Source organism: Lissotriton helveticus, unplaced genomic scaffold (assembly GCF_964261635.1).
Source record: "Lissotriton helveticus unplaced genomic scaffold, aLisHel1.1 SCAFFOLD_559, whole genome shotgun sequence".
Lineage (NCBI taxonomy): Eukaryota > Metazoa > Chordata > Amphibia > Caudata > Salamandridae > Lissotriton > Lissotriton helveticus.
In genome coordinates, this window is record NW_027612017.1 from 24,928 (window position 1) to 42,945 (window position 18,018).

The 18,018-nt window shown below is 52.8% G+C and overlaps 5 protein-coding genes across 5 annotated transcripts; 1 reads left to right on the forward strand and 4 right to left on the reverse strand.

Moving 5' to 3' along the window:
- Positions 1–4,241: 4,241 nt before the first annotated feature.
- Positions 4,242–5,500, reverse strand: LOC144807544 (histone H4). Its single transcript, XM_078673180.1, has one exon. The coding sequence runs from the start codon at positions 4,949–4,951 to the stop codon at positions 4,640–4,642; it is 312 nt and encodes a 103-aa protein (XP_078529306.1). The 5' UTR covers positions 4,952–5,500; the 3' UTR covers positions 4,242–4,639.
- Positions 5,501–5,908: 408 nt separating this feature from the next.
- On the reverse strand, positions 5,909–6,514 carry LOC144807536 (histone H2A type 2-C-like). Its single transcript, XM_078673170.1, has one exon. It carries the CDS (start codon positions 6,450–6,452, stop codon positions 6,054–6,056), a length of 399 nt encoding a protein of 132 aa, XP_078529296.1. The 5' UTR covers positions 6,453–6,514; the 3' UTR covers positions 5,909–6,053.
- Positions 6,515–6,673: 159 nt separating this feature from the next.
- On the forward strand, positions 6,674–7,205 carry LOC144807579 (histone H2B 1.2-like). Its single transcript, XM_078673218.1, has one exon. The coding sequence runs from the start codon at positions 6,774–6,776 to the stop codon at positions 7,152–7,154; it is 381 nt and encodes a 126-aa protein (XP_078529344.1). The 5' UTR covers positions 6,674–6,773; the 3' UTR covers positions 7,155–7,205.
- Positions 7,206–7,473: 268 nt separating this feature from the next.
- Positions 7,474–8,559, reverse strand: LOC144807528 (histone H3). The gene has a single exon (XM_078673161.1). It carries the CDS (start codon positions 8,323–8,325, stop codon positions 7,915–7,917), a length of 411 nt encoding a protein of 136 aa, XP_078529287.1. The 5' UTR covers positions 8,326–8,559; the 3' UTR covers positions 7,474–7,914.
- Positions 8,560–9,233: 674 nt separating this feature from the next.
- LOC144807535 (histone H1.01-like) lies at positions 9,234–9,943 on the reverse strand. Its single transcript, XM_078673169.1, has one exon. The coding sequence runs from the start codon at positions 9,879–9,881 to the stop codon at positions 9,234–9,236; it is 648 nt and encodes a 215-aa protein (XP_078529295.1). The 5' UTR covers positions 9,882–9,943.
- Between the last annotated feature and the right edge of the window lie 8,075 nt (positions 9,944–18,018).

Genomic DNA, 18,018 nt, shown 5'->3' on the forward strand with positions numbered 1-18,018 from the left:
CTGGAAGTAGGCACAAGGCCTTGCAGGCCTTTCCTGATACTGTGAAAGGGGTGAAATAGACTTTATTGGGCATGTGAAGTGTTTTGCTTTAACACCTCAAGCCAGGGCGATAACCTGAAATCCTGCGCTGAGCTCCATAACCCTGGGTAAAAGGTGTGACTTCATCCCCTTGAAGCTTAACACCACCACATGTCACAGGTATCAGTAACATTGGTGCCTGGAGGCTGGAAGTATGCACAAGGCCTTGCAGGCCTTTCCTGATACTGTGAAAGGGGTAAAATAGACTTTATTGGGCATGTGAAGTGTTTTGCTTTAACACCTTAAGCCAGGGCGATAACCTGAAATCTTACCCTGCGCTAAGCTCCATAACCCTGGGTAGAAGGTGTGACTTCTTCCCCTTGAAGCTTAACACCACCGAATGTCACAGGTGTCAGTAACATTGGTGCCTGGGGGCTGGAAGTAGGCACAAGGCCTTGCAGGCCTTTCCTGATACTGTGAAAGGGGTGAACTAGACTTTATTGGGCATGTGAAGTGTTTTGCTTTAACACCTCAAGCCAGGGCGATAACCTGAAATCTTACCCTGAGCTGAGCTCCATAACCCTGGGTAAAAGGTGTGACTTCATCCCGTTGAAGCTTAACACCACCAAATGTCACAGGCATCAGTAACATTGGTGCCTGGAGGCTGGAAGTAGGCCCAAGGCCTTGCAGGCTTTTCCTGATACTGTGAAGGGGTGAAATAAACTTTATTGGGCATGTGGAGTGTTTTGCTGTAACACCTCCAGCCAGGGGGATAACCTGAATTCTTACCCAGCGCTGAGCTCCATAACCCTGGGTAGAAGGTGTGACATCTTCCCCTTGAAGCTTAACACCACCAAATGTCACAGGTGTCAGTAACATTGGTGCCTGGGGGGCTGCAAGTAGGCCCAAGGCCTTGCAGGCCTTTCCTGATACTGTGAAGGGGTGAAATACAATTTATTGGGCATGTGAAGTGTTTTGCTTTAACACCTCGAGCCAGGGGGAATAACCTGAAATCTTACCCTGCGCTGAGCTCCATAACCCTGGGTAGAAGGTGTGACTTCTTCCCCATGAAGCTTAACACCACCAAATGTCACAGGTGTCAGTAACATTGGTGCCTGGAAGTAGGCACGAGGCCTTGCAGCTCTTTCCTGATCCTGTGAAGGGGTGAAATACAATTTATTGGGCATGAGAAGTGTTTTGCTTTGACACCTCCAGCCAGGGGGATAACCTAAAGTCTTACCCTGCGCTGAGCTCCATAACCCTGGGTAGAAAGTGTGACTTCTTACCCTTGAAGCTTAACACCACCAAATGTCACAGGTATCAGTAACATTGGTGCCTGGAGAATGGATGTAGGCCCAAGGCCTTGCAGGCCTTTCCTGATACTGTGAAGGGTTGAAATAGACTTTATTGGGCATGAGAAGTGTTTTGCTTCAACACATCCAGCTAGGGGCGAAAAGCTGAAATCTTACCCTGCGCTGAGCTCCATAACCCTTGGTAGAAGGTGTGACTTCATCCCCTTGAAGCTGAACACCTCCAAATGTCACAAGTATCACAAACACTGGTGCCTGGAGGGTGGAAGTAGGCCCAAGGCCTTGCAGGCCTTTCCTGATACTGTGAAGGGTTGAAATAGACTTTATTGGGCATGAGAAGTGTTTTGCTTTAACACCTCCAGCCAGGGGGGGTAACCTGAATTCTTACCCTGCACTGAGCTCCATAACCCTGGGTAGAAAGTGTGACTTCTTCCCCTTGAAGCTTAACACCTCCAAATGTCACAGGTATCAGTAAAATTGGTGCCGTGAGACTGGAAGTAGGCCCAAGGCCTTGCAGGCCTTTCCTGAGACAGTGAAGGGGTGAAATAGACTTTATTGGGCATGTGGAGTGTTTTGCTTTAACACCTCCAGCCAGGGGAATAACCAGAAATCTTACCCTGTTCGGAGCTCCATTACCCTGGGTAGAAGGAGTGACTCTGTCCCCTTGAAGCTGCAGGCTTCCTAATGTCACAAGTATCACTAAAACAGGTGCCTGGAGGCTGGAAATGTGCCTACGGTCTTGCAGGCCTAGGTCTGATACTGTAAAGGGGTTAGATACAGTGTTGGAATAAAGAATTATTCTGTTTTCCCACCTCCAGCCAGGAGTGGAACCTGACATCTTACCCTGCGCGGAGCTCCATAGCCCAGGCTAGTAGGAGCAACTGTATCCCCTTTGAAGATTAACTCCGCCAAATGTTACAATTATCACTAAAAGAGGTGTATGGAGGCTGCAAACGGGCCCACAGCCTTGAGCTGATACTGTAACAGGGGGGAATCTCACATTGCGCGGAGCACCATAGCTCTGAGTAGAAATAGCCACTCTGTGCCTGGAGGCTAGAAATGGGCTTGGGAGACTGATGTCTGATAATGTAAAGGGGTTTTTGAATGACGTTTTGTATTTCTCCACCTCCAGCCAAGGGGTAAATCCTGAAATATAACCCTAATCGGAGCTCCATAGCCCTCTGTAGAAAAAGTGACTTAGTCCCCTTGAACCTTAATAAAATGTGATAAATGTTAACAGTTTTAAACGGGTGCCTGGAGACTAAAAATGGAACAGAGACACTTTTTCAGATCCCATACTGCGAGGGACTTATTGTAATTAATTTGTGATATATATATATATATATATATATATATATATATATACAATTATTATTTTTCTTTTTTTGGCCCTCCTTCAGCTTAGGGGTTAAACCAGGAATTGTACCCGGATTGGAGCTCCACAGCCCCGGGTAGAAAAAGTGACTTTGTCCCCTTGAACCTAAGGAGTTAGTAAAAAAAAAAAAAGAAATGTGTGTGTGTTTATTTTTTATTTTTTTGCCGACCTCCAGCTAAGGGGGGAAACCGGAAATTTTACCCGAATCGGAGCTCCATAGCCCCGGGAAGAAAAAGGGACTGTGTCCCCTTGAACATAAGGAGTTAGTAAAAAAAAATAAAAGAAATGTGTGTGTTTATTTCTTTTTTTTTTTTTTGCCGACCTCCAGCTAAGGGGGGAAAACTGAGATTTTACCCGAATCGGAGCTCCATAGCCCCGGGAAGAAAAAGTGACTTTGTCCCCTTGAACCTAAGGAGTTAGTAAAAAAAAAAAAAAAAAAGAAGTGTGTGTGTGTGTGTGTGTGTTTATTTTTTTTTGCCGACCTCCAGCTAAGGGGGGAAACCGGACATTTTACCCGAATCGGAGCTCCATAGCCCCGGGAAGAAAAAGTGACTTTGTCCCCTTGAACCTAAGGAGTTTGTTAAAAAAAAAAAAGAAATGCGTGTATGTTTTTTTTTTTTAAGTTTTTTTTTTTCCGACCTCCACCTACGGGGGGGAACCTGAAATTGTACCCGAATCTGAGCTCCCCAGCCCCGGGTAGAATTAGTGCCATCGTCCCCTTGAACCAAAATGCCCACACAAAAAAAATAAAAATACTGAAACGGGGGCTTAAAGGCCCACAGGGACCCCTAAAGGGACATGGCGGTTCACCACAAAAATTAGGATCCCACACCCGCTTCCTTGGGCCTGCATGGGAACCCTATTTTATCGACTATTAAGCCCCCCACGTAGTGGGGGCTTACAGCTCCTGGGTGGAGAACAAAGTCGGAGTTAGCGCGGCCAATCCGCCGCCCGGCCATCTGGTCGCCGCAGCTCACTGGGCCATCTGGTCGACCCACAGAGGGGCGACCAGATGGCCCAGTGAGCTGCGGCGACCAGATGGCCGGGCGGCGGAACGGCCGCGCTATCTCCAACTTTGTTTCCCAGCCAGGCGCTGTAAGCCCCCACTACGTGGGGGGCTTAATAGTCGGTGAACTGCGTGACTCGTGGGGCCCTGTGCCGGGCTAAACCCGCCTTAGGTCCCCATGCAAGGGCTCCATGATGGCGGGCACCTGGGCCGGTCTAAACACCCCCCTTAGAACTGCGTGACTCGTGGGGCCCTGTGCCGGGCTAAACCCGCCTTAGGTCCCCATGCAAGGGCTCCATGATGGCGGGCACCTGGGCCGGTCTAAACACCCCCCTTAGAACTGCGTGACTCGTGGGGCCCTGTGCCGGGCTAAACCCGCCTTAGGTCCCCATGCAAGGGCTCCATGATGGCGGGCACCTGCTCCGGGCTAAACCCACCGTAGGTCCCCAGGCAAGGGCTCCATGATGGCGGGCCCCTGGTCCGGGCTAAACCCACCGTAGGCCCCCAGGCAAGGGCTCCATGATGGCGGGCCCCTGGTCGGGGCTAAACCCACCGTAGGTCCCCAGACAAGGGCTCCATGATGGCGGGCAGCCGGGCCGGGCTAAACCCACCGTAGGTCCCCAGGCAAGGGCTCCACGGTGGCGGGCCCCTGGGCCGGGCTGAACCCACCTTTGGTCCCTAGTTTAGAGCTCCATGGTGGCGGGCCCGTGGGACGGGGTAAACCCGCCTTCCCGGCCGTGCCTTCCAGAGCAGAGTGGCTGCGGAGCAACTCCCCGGGTTCCCCCCTCCTCCCCTCCCGAGCGAGTGTGGGCCTAGATAGCAGCCCTGCGCTGCGGCGATAATAGTTCATAGACACAGCTCTCACACGACATGGTGGTCGGCTCTTAAAAGAGCCTTTGGGTTGTTTTTTTTTTCCTTTTTTTCCGTGGTTTAACCGCCGAATCCGTAGAGAGTGCGGCCCTGGCGCTTCAGGGCATAGACCACATCCATGGCGGTGACGGTCTTCCTCTTGGCGTGCTCGGTGTAGGTGACGGCGTCCCGGATCACGTTCTCCAGGAAAACCTTGAGCACCCCGCGGGTCTCCTCGTAGATGAGGCCGGAGATGCGCTTGACTCCGCCACGGCGCGCCAGGCGGCGAATGGCCGGCTTGGTGATGCCCTGGATGTTGTCCCGGAGCACCTTGCGGTGTCTCTTGGCGCCGCCTTTGCCGAGCCCCTTCCCTCCTTTGCCGCGTCCAGACATGTTCTCTTCTCGGTGCTGGGAGCAGAAATGAAGAGGAAAACCAGCACCGGCTGCTTTCTATGGAGGCTCAGCGGACCTGCGCGGGAGCTCCAAGCGCCCACGTGACGCCCTGTGAGGCGGGAGAGCTCGGACCCGGCCCGCCTTCTGCAGGAAGCGGGGGCTGGAGCGGCCGTTGCCTTCTGAAAAAGAGCGGGCTCCCAGCCCGCCTTTGTCATGGGCTGGCTCAGCAGCTGCCGCTGCCGGTGCACAGATCACAGTCAAACACACGCAAGCACCTCCCTTCCCGGCCTCCCCTTGTGACCGCGGGCCACCCATCCCCTGCGTTCGGAGCCCCCTGTCCAATATAAGCAGAAGGCTCTGTATGTTTTAATGGAGCCACACACGTTAGCGGCCTCACCGGCACCACCCCGCTGCGTTTGGCCGCCTGCAACCTCGTAGCACTGCCCACATCCCGCGCCCGGCTGGGGCAAGCCTGCAAAATGTGTCCCCCAAAAATGAAAAGAAAAAAATATATATGTATATATTGTTTGAAAAAGAGCGCGCTCCCAGCCCGCCTCTGTCAGGGGCTCCCGATGGGGGGCTCAGCAGCTGCCGCCGGTGCACTGATCAGTCAAACACGCACACTCCTACCTTCCAGCCCCCCCCCCCCCCACTTGTCACCGCGGCCTGCCTAACCCTCGCGTTCGGTGCCCGCTCGGCTTGGCTCAGCAGCTGCCGCCGGTGCACTGATCAGTCAAACACACACACTCCTCCCTTCCAGGCCCCCACTTGTCACCGCGGCCCGCCTAACCCTCGCGTTCGGTGCCCGCTCGGCTGGGGCACGTCTGCAAAACGTGTCCCTGAAAATTAAAAATTATATATGTATAACAAAAACATCGATATGGTCTGCCTCATGCTAGGCTTTGGGACGGGACAACATTAAAGTGTACGGCCAGAGCTTGGGCATGCCCTCCACTACAAAGCTACGGTGGCGGGCGCTGCCGCATCTATGAAGCCGCCAGAGTAACACCTCGGCACGGATACGCTCTTTGATGGAGTCTGTGGATGGCCCTGAAAAGAGCCTTTGTGTTTAGGGTGCGTTTCCACGGTGGTCTGCGGGCCTTTACTTGCTTGCTTTGCCCTGTGCCTTGTGGCTCTCGGTTTTCTTGGGCAGCAGCACGGCCTGGATGTTGGGCAGGACTCCTCCCTGGGCGATGGTGACTCGGCCCAGCAGCTTGTTCAGCTCCTCGTCGTTGCGGATGGCCAGCTGGAGGTGTCTGGGGATGATGCGGGTCTTCTTGTTGTCCCGGGCGGCGTTGCCAGCCAGCTCCAGAATCTCAGCGGTCAGGTACTCCAGCACTGCAGCCAGATAGACGGGGGCACCGGCGCCCACCCTCTCGGCGTAGCTTCCCTTCCTGAGCAGCCTGTGCACACGGCCCACGGGGAACTGGAGCCCGGCTCTGGAAGAGCGTGTCTTGGCCTTGGCGCGGGCCTTTCCTCCTTGCTTTCCGCGTCCAGACATGGCGATCGATCTAGGGTCTCAGTCACACAACAGAGAGAATGGTACTGCGCCTTCTGCTGGACTCCGGTAATATAAAGACTTCGGGAGCGTCTGATTGGTTGACAGCTAGGCGCCGATAGTACTTTTCAATGGAGGGAGGCGGGCTTCTGTTTAACCAATCAGTGTCCCAGAACCGCATTACAATAGGAAGTGGGGGCCCTGCCAATGAGAAAGGAGAAACGGGAAGAAGCTGCTTTGCACGCCCAGCCTATAAATACAAGTGCCGGACGCCCAGGCATCATTTCTCTCGGCTCCACAGCAAGCAGCGAAAGAGCGTCGACCATGCCTGAACCAGCCAAGTCCGCGCCGGCACCCAAGAAGGGCTCCAAGAAAGCGCTCTCCAAGCCGCCCAAGAAGGACGGGAAGAAGCGCAAGAGGAGCAGGAAGGAAAGCTATGCCATCTACATTTACAAAGTGATGAAGCAGGTGCACCCGGATACCGGCATTTCCTCCAAGGCCATGGGCATCATGAACTCCTTCGTGAACGACATCTTCGAGCGCATCGCTGCAGAGGCTTCCAAACTGGCTCACTACAACTCGCGGCGCACCATCACCTCCCGGGAGATCCAGACCGCAGTCCGCCTTCTGCTCCCCGGAGAGCTGGCCAAGCACGCCGTGTCGGAGGGCACCAAGGCCGTCACCAAGTACACCAGCGCCAAGTAAGGCTTCCAGGCGCACCCCAACGAACACAACGGCTCTTTTAAGGGCCAACCACTTCCTCCCCTAAGAGCTAACGTGCTTCTATTATGACCGGAGAAATGTGTTTTGGAATATGTGTTTTTTAAGGGTAATGTTAAGTGCAGAAAGGCCCGCTCTCACGGGGCTTGCTGCAGACCGAGGGCCGACAGCAGGCAACCCGTTCCGCCTCTTTAAATTAACATGTCTATATGAATGGGACCAAGTGTCACATGAGCACTGTAACGATGAGGTTCAATAAACCCACTGGGGAATTCACACATCTGCCCCCCCCCCCCCCCCGGGCTTATGGTTTTCCATGTTGGGGGCGAACAGTGTCTCTGTGAGCGGGTTTAACGTTGTGTTTGTACTTTTAAGACCCTGGGGAACGGCGTTAGTTCACCCCGGGGCAAACGTTCCCGAAATCAGACACACGAACCCGATGTACCGGGGACACAGATGCCCCTTAAGCGGTGGCTTGTGACCAGCGGATCCCTGCACAACCCCCTATAAAAAGGCTTTTTATTATTAGATGGACACATTGAACAGGCGTTTATGCACTGTGAACACAGAGTGCTCTGGTTAACCCAGAGCCGGTATAAGTTGCCCAGTGACCGTGGTACTCACAGCACACCCTCCCTAACCTGTAAAACACATGCCATGACAGATAAGAGAAGCTCGTAGGTGACAGGGTGGTGGCCCTTAAAAGAGCCGTTGTGGTGGTGGTTGTTCGGGTCGGTCCGTCTCCTTAGGCCCTCTCGCCTCGGATGCGACGGGCCAGCTGGATGTCCTTGGGCATGATGGTCACCCTCTTGGCGTGGATGGCGCACAGGTTGGTGTCCTCGAAGAGCCCGACCAGGTAGGCCTCGCTGGCCTCCTGCAGGGCCATGACGGCGGAGCTCTGGAAGCGCAGGTCGGTCTTGAAGTCCTGGGCGATCTCCCTCACCAAGCGCTGGAAGGGCAGCTTGCGGATGAGGAGCTCGGTGGACTTCTGGTAGCGGCGGATCTCGCGGAGAGCCACGGTGCCTGGCCGGTAGCGGTGAGGCTTCTTGACTCCTCCGGTGGCAGGCGCGCTCTTGCGGGCTGCCTTGGTGGCCAGCTGCTTGCGGGGCGCTTTGCCGCCGGTGGACTTGCGGGCTGTCTGCTTGGTGCGGGCCATGGCGGGAGCGGTCTCTCTCAGCGAAGGCAGAGAAGAATGGCGTCTACCAGGGAAAGAGCCCTATTTATGCCCTCACAGACGGAGGGCTGCTCTGGTTGGCTGAGGAGACCGCCCCACGTTCGAAAATAGCCCGCGGTGTGCAACGATTGGATACTGAACTGGAGGCTGCAGCCTAGCTGTCCAATGAGCTGTGGATAAAAGAGACCCCCCCCTTGGATGATGGCGCCGGAGCCCGCGCCTCGGTCAGCCTTTGTCTCCGTCCGTCCATCCACTTGTAGTCACGAGGACGACTCGACCCCGGTCAACCGGGAGAGGAGCCCGAGATGTCATAAGCACACTGCCCTTGGTCACTCTGGAACACGCCCCCGTTACCTGCGCTCGATTGAAAGTTCACAATCGTCTGCTTTATGCAGGCGCTATATCGAGTCTGCCCGGATACAGTGAAAGCACCAACACAAACACGTTTATAATAAACTGAGGTCTTATAACTCCCAGACCCGCTTTTTACCCTCACCCTGGAGCACGCAGTTACCTGCGCTCCAATTAAAGTTCACAATCATCTGCTTTATGCAGACACTATTTAGAGTCTGCCCGGGTACAGTGAAAGCACAGAGACACACACGTTATTGCACATGTATTATAAACGGAGGCCTTATAACTCCCGGACCCCCTTATTTTCTATGTAATAACGATTTCAATCCACGCAGCACCGAAAGAGCCGTTTATATGGCCAAGATCACACGCGGCACTCGCGTGTGGAAAAGTGCGCTATGGATGTATGGTGCGGTTTATTTTTGAGAAGTGGGGCCATTGGGTGGGTGCAAAGGTGGGGAGGAACACGCTCTCTTCTAGATAGGGTGGTGGCCCTTAAAAGAGCCGTTGTGTTTGCAGTGTCTCGGTGCCAGCCCTTACTTCTTCTTGGGCGCTGCCTTTTTGGGCTTCGCTGCTTTGGGCTTGGCTGCCTTGGGTTTGACTACCTTGGCAGGGCTTTTCTTGGCTACTTTGGGCTTCGCCGCCTTGGCTTTCGCTGGGCTCTTGGCAGCCTTCTTGGCAGGGGCAGCCTTGGGCTTCTTGGGGCTCTTGGCTGCTGCTGGCTTCTTGACCTTCTTCGGGCTCTTCTTGACCCCCGCGGGAGCCTTTTTGGGCTTCGCGGCGGCAGGGGCAGCTTTCTTGGCCGCTGGCTTCTTGGTCTTGGCAGCTGTCTTCTTGGCTGCCTTCTTGCCCTCCAGCTGCTTCTTGTTCACTTTGAAGGACCCGGAGGCCCCGGTGCCCTTCAGCTGGGCTAGGGCGCCTTTACTGACCAGGCTCTTCAGGGAGACCTTAACGCGGCCCTTGTTCTTGTCCGCATCGTAGCCGGCGGCGGTCAGCGCCTTCTTCAGAGCCACCAGGGAGACTCCCTTCCTCTCGGCCGAGGCGGTCACACACTTCAAAATCAGGTCGGACACGCTGGGACCGGAAGGCTTCTTGGCCTTGGAGGCCCCCGCTGCTTTCTTCTGCTTCTTCTTGGGGGCGACCTCAGCGGGAGGAGCCGCGGCGGCTGGAGCGGTTTCTGCCATTGCAATACGAGTCTCGGCGCTGTCACAGAACAGAAATGTACCTCCCAACCCGAGCCCCGTGCATATATAGGGAGGAGCCAGCCCCTGATTGGTTCCGAGGAGTGAGGGCTGTGTGCGAGGCGCACTCGGCTCTCTGCTCCGAGCTGACTTTTGTGTTTCCTACTATCGGATTATCTAAGTTTTTAAACACAATCCGTTAAACACACGCTCCCATACACACATGAAAAGAAGCCCAACTTCAACCCCTTCCCGTGCCCTCCCCCGTTTCAGCCGACCCCGTCCTCAGAGGCTTGTAATCCGCCGTGAATCTCTGCCCTCCCCCGATGGCTGACGCCCCCGTGCCTTGAATCCCGGGCCCCGGGCCCCTTTCCCCCGGTCCACCCTCGCGCTCTGAGGCCGGGAGCGGCGGCCCGCGGGCGGGAGGGGCCTCCTGCAGGGAGCGGGCCCTGTGGCGTCACAATGGGGCTCAGGGGGACGCGGGGAGCGCGTTCTGGAACGGGCCGAAGTAACACAGGGCTCCGCCGGCCGAGCGGGGAAGCGAAGACAACAACAGGGGGCCCCGGCCCGGGGGTCAGGGGGGCCCTCGCCGCGCGCCTGCACCCTCGGCTGTGGCACCCACGACTCGGGGGCAGCCGGGGGATTTTTACAAGCAGCGGGGCACGGGCCGGGCTCAAGACTCACGGGCATCACAAGGCGGCTGCGCGCTGGTAGCTTCACATGCAGCCAGAGGGCATTCACTGCCAAGCGCCGAGCTGGAGGAGACGGGGGCACACTAAACATAATAAACACACAGTGACACAATAGAGGCAGGCGGCCGAGTTAGACCTACATTGGCACCCAGCGTGAGAGCAGAAGGTGTGAAGGCACCTGAAATGGTGACCCCAGTACCTGCATGGAGGCACTCTGCTGAGCTGATGTTCACAGCTGGAGTTAGGTTTACATCTCAGGTGACATCTTTGGACGGGAACCGACCTTAACAACGCGGTCAAAACACCGCAGTACATTTCGATCGCTGCATTTACAACGCAAGTCTTTTCCACGACTTGCACGGGAGGGCGCACTAGACTATGGAATAGTGCGATTTACTATTCCAACACCTTCCCTACCTTACTTAGGCTGGAGTTCGAATAGTAAATCATACTATTCCTAAGTCTAGAGCGCCCTCCCGTGCAAGTCGTGGAGAGCGCCTAAAACAGCAATGTAATGTACCGCAATCTAATTGTTACATCATACATCCCACAGTACAGAGTGAGGCCTGTGACTATCAATGTTGTATTGAGCCCGATTGCTGGGGTGGGGACCACTCCTGAATCAAATGGCATGTCAAGAGTGCGACCTGCGCCGACAAATCAGATTCTGCGCCTGGCAGCCTGATTGAGGTCTACTGCTAATTACAGGTTTTCGCCTTATATGTAGGTAGAGGGAAACACAAATAAAACACTTCTCATAGTCCAAGACGTACATGAACACCATTCACAGTTTCAGATCTTAGCCTTCAGGTACCCTGGCCCATCCCTAGCTTCCAGGAACCTGTTTTAGTAATATATCTGATACTATGAGGTTTCCAGAATAAAGGGGACAACGTCAGCCCTTCTTCCCAGAGATATAGAGCTCCGCACAGGAAAATATTTCACGTCTTTCCCTGGGGTGGCGGTGTAAGAATAAAATACTTCACACGGCCCAAAACAGCACAAAATAACCCAGTCACCATATCAGAATAGAGCCTTCAGGGCTCTGGGGCATTTCTAGCCACCAGGGACCTGCTTTAGTGATATTTGTGACATTATGAGGTTTTCAGATTCAAGGGCACTAAGTCACTCTTTCTACCCAGGGATTTGGAGCTCCAGGCAGGGTAAGATTCAAGATTTCCCTCACGAGTGGAGGTGAAGAAATGAAAACACTTCACCTAGCCTAAAAGGTACATACACCCATTTGAAAGATCAGGCCTTGGCCTGCAGAGACATGGGCACATTTCTATCCACCAAACACATGTTTTAGTGATAAATGTGAAATTATGATGTGCTCAGCTGCAAGGGGACAATGGCACTCCGTCTACCCAGAACTACGGAGCTCTGCATAGGGTAAGATTTCAGCCTTGCCGCCTTGGATTTGAGGGAAGTGTTTTACTTCTCCGCCTCCTTCCAAGGGGAAAACCTGCGATCTCCCCCTGTGCATACTTCCATAGCCCTGGGTAGAAGGAGCAACTGTATCCCTTTGAAGATTAACACCTCCAAATGTTACATGTATCCCAAAAAATGGTGCCTGGAGGTTGGAAATAGGCCAAAGGCATTACAGGCCTTTCCCGACACTGCGAAGGGGAGAAATAGACCTTATTGGGCATGTGAAATGTTTTGCTTTAACACCTCCAGCCAGGGGGATACCCTGAATTCTTACCCTGCACTGAGCTCCATAACCCTGGGTTGAAGATGTGACTCCTTCCCCTTGAAGCTTAACACCACCAAATGTCACAGGTATCAGTAACATTGGTGCCTGGAGGCTGGAAGCAGGCCCAAGGCCTTGCAGGCCTTCCCTGATACCGTGAAGGTGTGAAATAGACATTCTTGGGCATGTGGAGTGTTTGGCTTTAACACCTCAAGCCAGGGGGATAACCTGAAATCTTACCCTGCGCTGAGCTCCATAACCCTGGGTAGAAGGTGGGACTTCTTCCCCTTGAAGCTTAACACCACCAAATGTCACAGGTATCAGTAACATTGGTGCCTGGAGGCTGGAAGTAGGCACAAGGCCTTGCAGGCCTTTCCTGATACTGGGAAAGGGTGAAATACACTGTACTGGGCATGTGAGGTGTTTTGCTTAAACACCTCCAGCCAGGGGGATAACCAAAAATCTTACCCTGCGCTGAGCTCCATAACCCTGGGTATAAAGTGTGACTTCATCCCCTTGAAGCTTAACACCACCAAATGTCACAGGTATCAGTAAAATTGGTGCCTGGAGGCTGGAAGTAGGCACAAGGCCTTGCAGGCCTTCCCTGATACTGTGAATGGGTGAAATACACATTGCTGTGTATGGTAATTGTTCTATTTTCACGCCTCCAGCCTGGGGTGAAGCCTGAAATCTTACCCTGCGAGGAGCTCCATAACCCTGGGTAGAAGGTGTGACTTCATCCCCTTGAAGCTTAACAGCACCAAATGTCACAGGTATCAGTACATTGGTGCCTGGGGGCTGGAAGTAGGCCCAAGGCCTTGCAGGCCTTTCCTGATACTGTGAAGGGGTGAAATAGACTTTATTGGGCATGTGAAGTGTTTTGCTTTAACACCTCAAGCCAGGGGGATAACCTGAAATCTTACCCTGCACTGAGCTCCATAACCCTGGGTAGATGGTGTGACTTCTTCCCCTTGAAGCTTAACACCGCCAAATGTCACAGGTATCAGTAACATTGGTGCCTGGAGGCTGGAAGTAGGCACAAGGCCTTGCAGGCCTTTCCTGATACTGGGAAAGGGTGAAATACACTGTACTGGGCATGTGAAGTGTTTTGCTTTAACACCTCCAGCCAGGGGGATACCCTGAATTCTTACCCTGCACTGAGCTCCATAACCCTGGGTAAAAGGTGTGACTTCATCCCCTTGAAGCTTAACACCACCAAATGTCACAGGCATCAGTAACATTGGTGCCTGGAGGCTGGAAGTAGGCCCAAGGCCTTGCAGGCCTTTCCTGATACTGTGAAGGGGTGAAATACAATTTATTGGGCATGTGAAGTGTTTTGCTTTAACACCTCCAGCCAGGGGGATAACCTGAATTCTTACCCTGCGCTGAGCTCCATAACCCTGGGTAGAAAGTGTGACTTCATCCCCTTGAAGCTTAACACCACCACATGTCACAGGTATCAGTAACATTGGTGCCTGGAGGCTGGAAGTAGGCCCAAGGCCTAGCAGGCCTTTCCTGATACTGTGAATGGGTGAAATACACATTGTTGTGTATGGTAATTGTTCTATGTTCACGCCTTAAGCCTGGGGTGAAGCCTGAAATCTTACCCTGCGCGGAGCTCCATAACCCTGGGTAGAAGGTGCGACTTCATCCCCTTGAAGCTTAACACCACCAAATGTCACAGGTATCAGTAACATTGGTGCCTGGAGGCTGGAAGTAGGCACAAGGCCTTGCAGGCCTTTACTGATACTGGGAAAGGGTGAAATACACTGTACTGGGCATGTGAGGTGTTTTGCTTAAACACCTCCAGCCAGGGGGATAACCTAAAATCATACCCTGCGCTGAGCTCCATAACCCTGGGTAGAAGGTGTGACATCTTCCCCTTGAAGCTTAACACCACCAAATGTCACAGGTGTCAGTAACATTGGTGCCTGGGGGCTGCAAGTAGGCCCAAGGCCTTGCAGGCCTTTCCTGATACTGTGAAGGGGTGAAATACAATTTATTGGGCATGTGAAGTGTTTTGCTTTAACACCTCGAGCCAGGGGGAATAACCTGAATTCTTACCCTGCGCTGAGCTCCATAACCCTGGGTAGAAGGTGTGACTTCTTCCCCATGAAGCTTAACACCACCAAATGTCACAGGTGTCAGTAACATTGGTGCCTGGGGGCTGGAAGTAGGCACGAGGCCTTGCAGGCCTTTCCTGATACTGTGAAGGGGTGAAATACAATTTATTGGGCATGTGAAGTGTTTTGCTTTAACACCTCGAGCCAGGGGGAATAACCTGAAATCTTACCCTGCGCTGAGCTCCATAACCCTGGGTAGAAGGTGTGACTTCTTCCCCATGAAGCTTAACACCACCAAATGTCACAGGTGTCAGTAACATTGGTGCCTGGAGAATGGATGTAGGCCCAAGGCCTTACAGGCCTTTCCTGATACTGTGAAGGGTTGAAATAGACTTTATTGGGCATGAGAAGTGTTTTGCTTCAACACATCCAGCTAGGGGTGAAAAGCTGAAATCTTACCCTGCGCTGAGCTCCATAACCCTGTGTAGAAGGTGTGACTTCATCCCCTTGAAGCTGAACACCTCCAAATGTCACAAGTATCACAAACACAGGTGCCTGGACGCTGGAAGTAGGCCCAAGGCCTTGCAGGCCTTTCCTGATACTGTGAAGGGTTGAAATAGACTTTATTGGGCATGAGAAGTGTTTTGCTTCAACACATCCAGCTAGGGGTGAAAAGCTGAAATCTTACCCTGCGCTGAGCTCCATAACCCTGGGTAGAAGGTGTGACTTCTTCCCCTTGAAGCTTAACACCTCCAAATGTCCCAAGTATCAGTAACATTGGTGCCTGGAGGCTGGAAGTAGGCCCAAGGCCTTGCAGGCCTTTCCTGATACTGTGAAGGGGTGAAATAGACTTTATTGGGCATGTGAAGTGTTTTGCTTTAACACCTCAAGCCAGGGGGGATAACCTGAAATCTTACCCTGCGCTGAGCTCCATAACCCTGGGTAGAAGGTGCGACTTCATCCCCTTGAAGCTTAACACCACCACATGTCACAGGTATCAGTAACATTGGTGCCTGGAGGCTGGAAGTAGGCACAAGGCCTTGCAGGCCTTTCCTGATACTGTGAAGGGGTGAAACAGATTTTATTGGGCATGTGAAGTGTTTTAATTTAACACCTCCAGCCAGGGGGATAACCCAAATTCTTACCCTGCGCTGAGCTCCATAACCCTGGGTAGAAGGTGTGACTTCATCCCCTTGAAGCTTAACACCACCACATGTCACAGGTATCAGTAACATTGGTGCCTGGAGGCTGGAAGTAGGCACACTGCCTTGCCTGCCTTTCCTGATACTGTGAAGGGGTGAAATAGACTTTAATGGGCATGCAAAGTGTTTTGCTTTAACACCTCCAGCCAGGGGGATAACCTGAATTCTTACCCTGCGCTGAGCTCCATAACCCTGGGTAGAAGGTGTGACTTCTTCCCCTTGAAGCTTAACACCACCAAATGTCACAGGTATCAGTAACATTGGTGCCTGGAGGCTGGAAGTAGGCACAAGGCCTTGCAGGCCTTTCCTGATACTGTGAAGGCGTGAAATAGACTTTATTGGGCATGTGGAGTGTTTGGCTTTAACACCTCAAGCCAGGGGGATAACCTGAAATCTTACCCTGCGCTGAGCTCCATAACCCTGGGTAAAAAGTGTGACTTCATCCCCTTGAAGCTTAACACCACCACATGTCACAGGTAACAGTAACATTGGTGCCTGGAGGCTGGAAGTAGGCACAAGGCCTTGCAGGCCTTTCCTGATACTGTGAAGGGGTGAAATAGACTTTAATGGGCATGTGAAGTGTTTTGCTTTAACACCTCCAGCCAGGGGGATAACCTGAATTCTTACCCTGCACTGAGCTCCATAACCCTGGGTAGAAGGCGTGACTTCTTCCCCTTGAAGCTTAACACCACCAAATGTCACAGGTATCAGTAACTTTGGTGCCTGGAGGCTGGAAGTAGGCCCAAGGCCTTGCAGGCCTTTCCTGATACTGTGAAGGGGTGAAATAGACTTTATTTGGCATGTGGAGTGTTTTGCTTTAACACCTCAAGCCAGGGCGATAACCTGAAATCTTACCCTGCGCTGAGCTCCATAACCCTGGGTAAAAGGTGTGACTTCATCCCCTTGAAGCTTACACCACCACATGTCACAGGTATCAGTAACATTGGTGCCTGGAGGCTGAAAGTAGGCACAAGGCCTTGCAGGCCTTTCCTGATACTGTGAAGGGGTGAACTAGACTTTATTGGCATGTGAAGTGTTTTGCTTTAACACCTCAAGCCAGGGCGATAACCTGAAATCTTACTCTGCGCTGAGCTCCATAACCCTGGGTAAAAGGTGTGACTTCATCCCCTTGAAGCTTAACACCTCCAAATGTCACAGGTATCAGTATAATTGGTGCCAGGAGGCTGGAAGTAGGCCCAAGGCCTTGCAGGCCTTTCCTGATACTGTGAAGGGGTGAACTAGACTTTATTGGGCATGTGAAGTGTTTTCCTTTAACACCTCCAGCCAGGGGGATGACCTAAATTCTTACCCTGCGCGGAGCTCCATAACCCTGGGTAGAAGGTGCAACTTCATCCCCTTGAAGCTTAACACCTCCAAATGTCACAGGTATCAGTATAATTGGTGCCAGGAGGCTGGAAGTAGGCCCAAGGCCTTGCAGGCCTTTCCTGATACTGTGGAGGGGTGAAATAGACTTTATTGGGCATGAGAAGTGTTTTGCTTTAACACCTCCAGTCAGGGGTGAAGCCTGGAATCTTACCCTGCGCTGAGTTCCATAACCCTGGGTAGAAGGTGCAACTTCATCCCCTTGAAGTTGAACACCTACAAATGTCACAAGTTTCAGTGAAATTGGTGCCTAGAGGCTGGAAGAAGGCACAAGGCCTTTCCTGATACTGTGAAGGGGTGAAATAGACTTTATAGGGCATGTGAAGTGTTTTGCTTTAACACCTCAAGCCAGGGGGATAACCTGAATTCTTACCCTGCGCTGAGCTCCATAACCCTGGGTAGAAGGTGTGACTTCATCCCCTTGAAGCTTAACACCACCACATGTCACAGGTATCAGTAACATTGGTGCCTGGAGGCTGGAAGTAGGCACACGGCCTTGCCTGCCTTTCCTGATACTGTGAAGGGGTGAAATAGACTTTAATGGGCATGCAAAGTGTTTTGCTTTAACACCTCCAGCCAGGGGGATAACCTGAATTCTTACCCTGCGCTGAGCTCCATAACCCTGGGTAGAAGGTTTGACTTCTTCCCCTTGAAGCTTAACACCACCAAATGTCACAGGTATCAGTAACATTGGTGCCTGGAGGCTGGAAGTAGGTACAAGGCCTTGCAGGCCTTTCCTGATACTGTGAAGGTGTGAAATAGACTTTAGTGGGCTTGTGGAGTGTTTGGCTTTAACACCTCAAGCCAGGGGGATAACCTGAAATCTTACCCTGCGCTGAGCTCCATAACCCTGGGTAAAAGGTGTGACTTCATCCCCTTGAAGCTTAACACCACCACATGTCACAGGTAACAGTAACATTGGTGCCTGGAGGCTGGAAGTAGGCACAAGGCCTTGCAGGCCTTTCCTGATACTGTGAAGGGGTGAAATAGACTTTAATGGGCATGTGAAGTGTTTTGCTTTAACACCTCCAGCCAGGGGGATAACCTGAATTCTTACCCTGCACTGAGCTCCATAACCCTGGGTAGAAGGCGTGACTTCTTCCCCTT

Bases quoted from the DNA above. Each gene is read 5' to 3' on its own strand.
- LOC144807544 (XM_078673180.1), bottom strand. From the start codon at position 4,951: ATGTCTGGACGCGGCAAAGGAGGGAAGGGGCTCGGCAAAGGCGGCGCC.
- LOC144807536 (XM_078673170.1), bottom strand. From the start codon at position 6,452: ATGTCTGGACGCGGAAAGCAAGGAGGAAAGGCCCGCGCCAAGGCCAAG.
- LOC144807579 (XM_078673218.1), top strand. From the start codon at position 6,774: ATGCCTGAACCAGCCAAGTCCGCGCCGGCACCCAAGAAGGGCTCCAAG.
- LOC144807528 (XM_078673161.1), bottom strand. From the start codon at position 8,325: ATGGCCCGCACCAAGCAGACAGCCCGCAAGTCCACCGGCGGCAAAGCG.
- LOC144807535 (XM_078673169.1), bottom strand. From the start codon at position 9,881: ATGGCAGAAACCGCTCCAGCCGCCGCGGCTCCTCCCGCTGAGGTCGCC.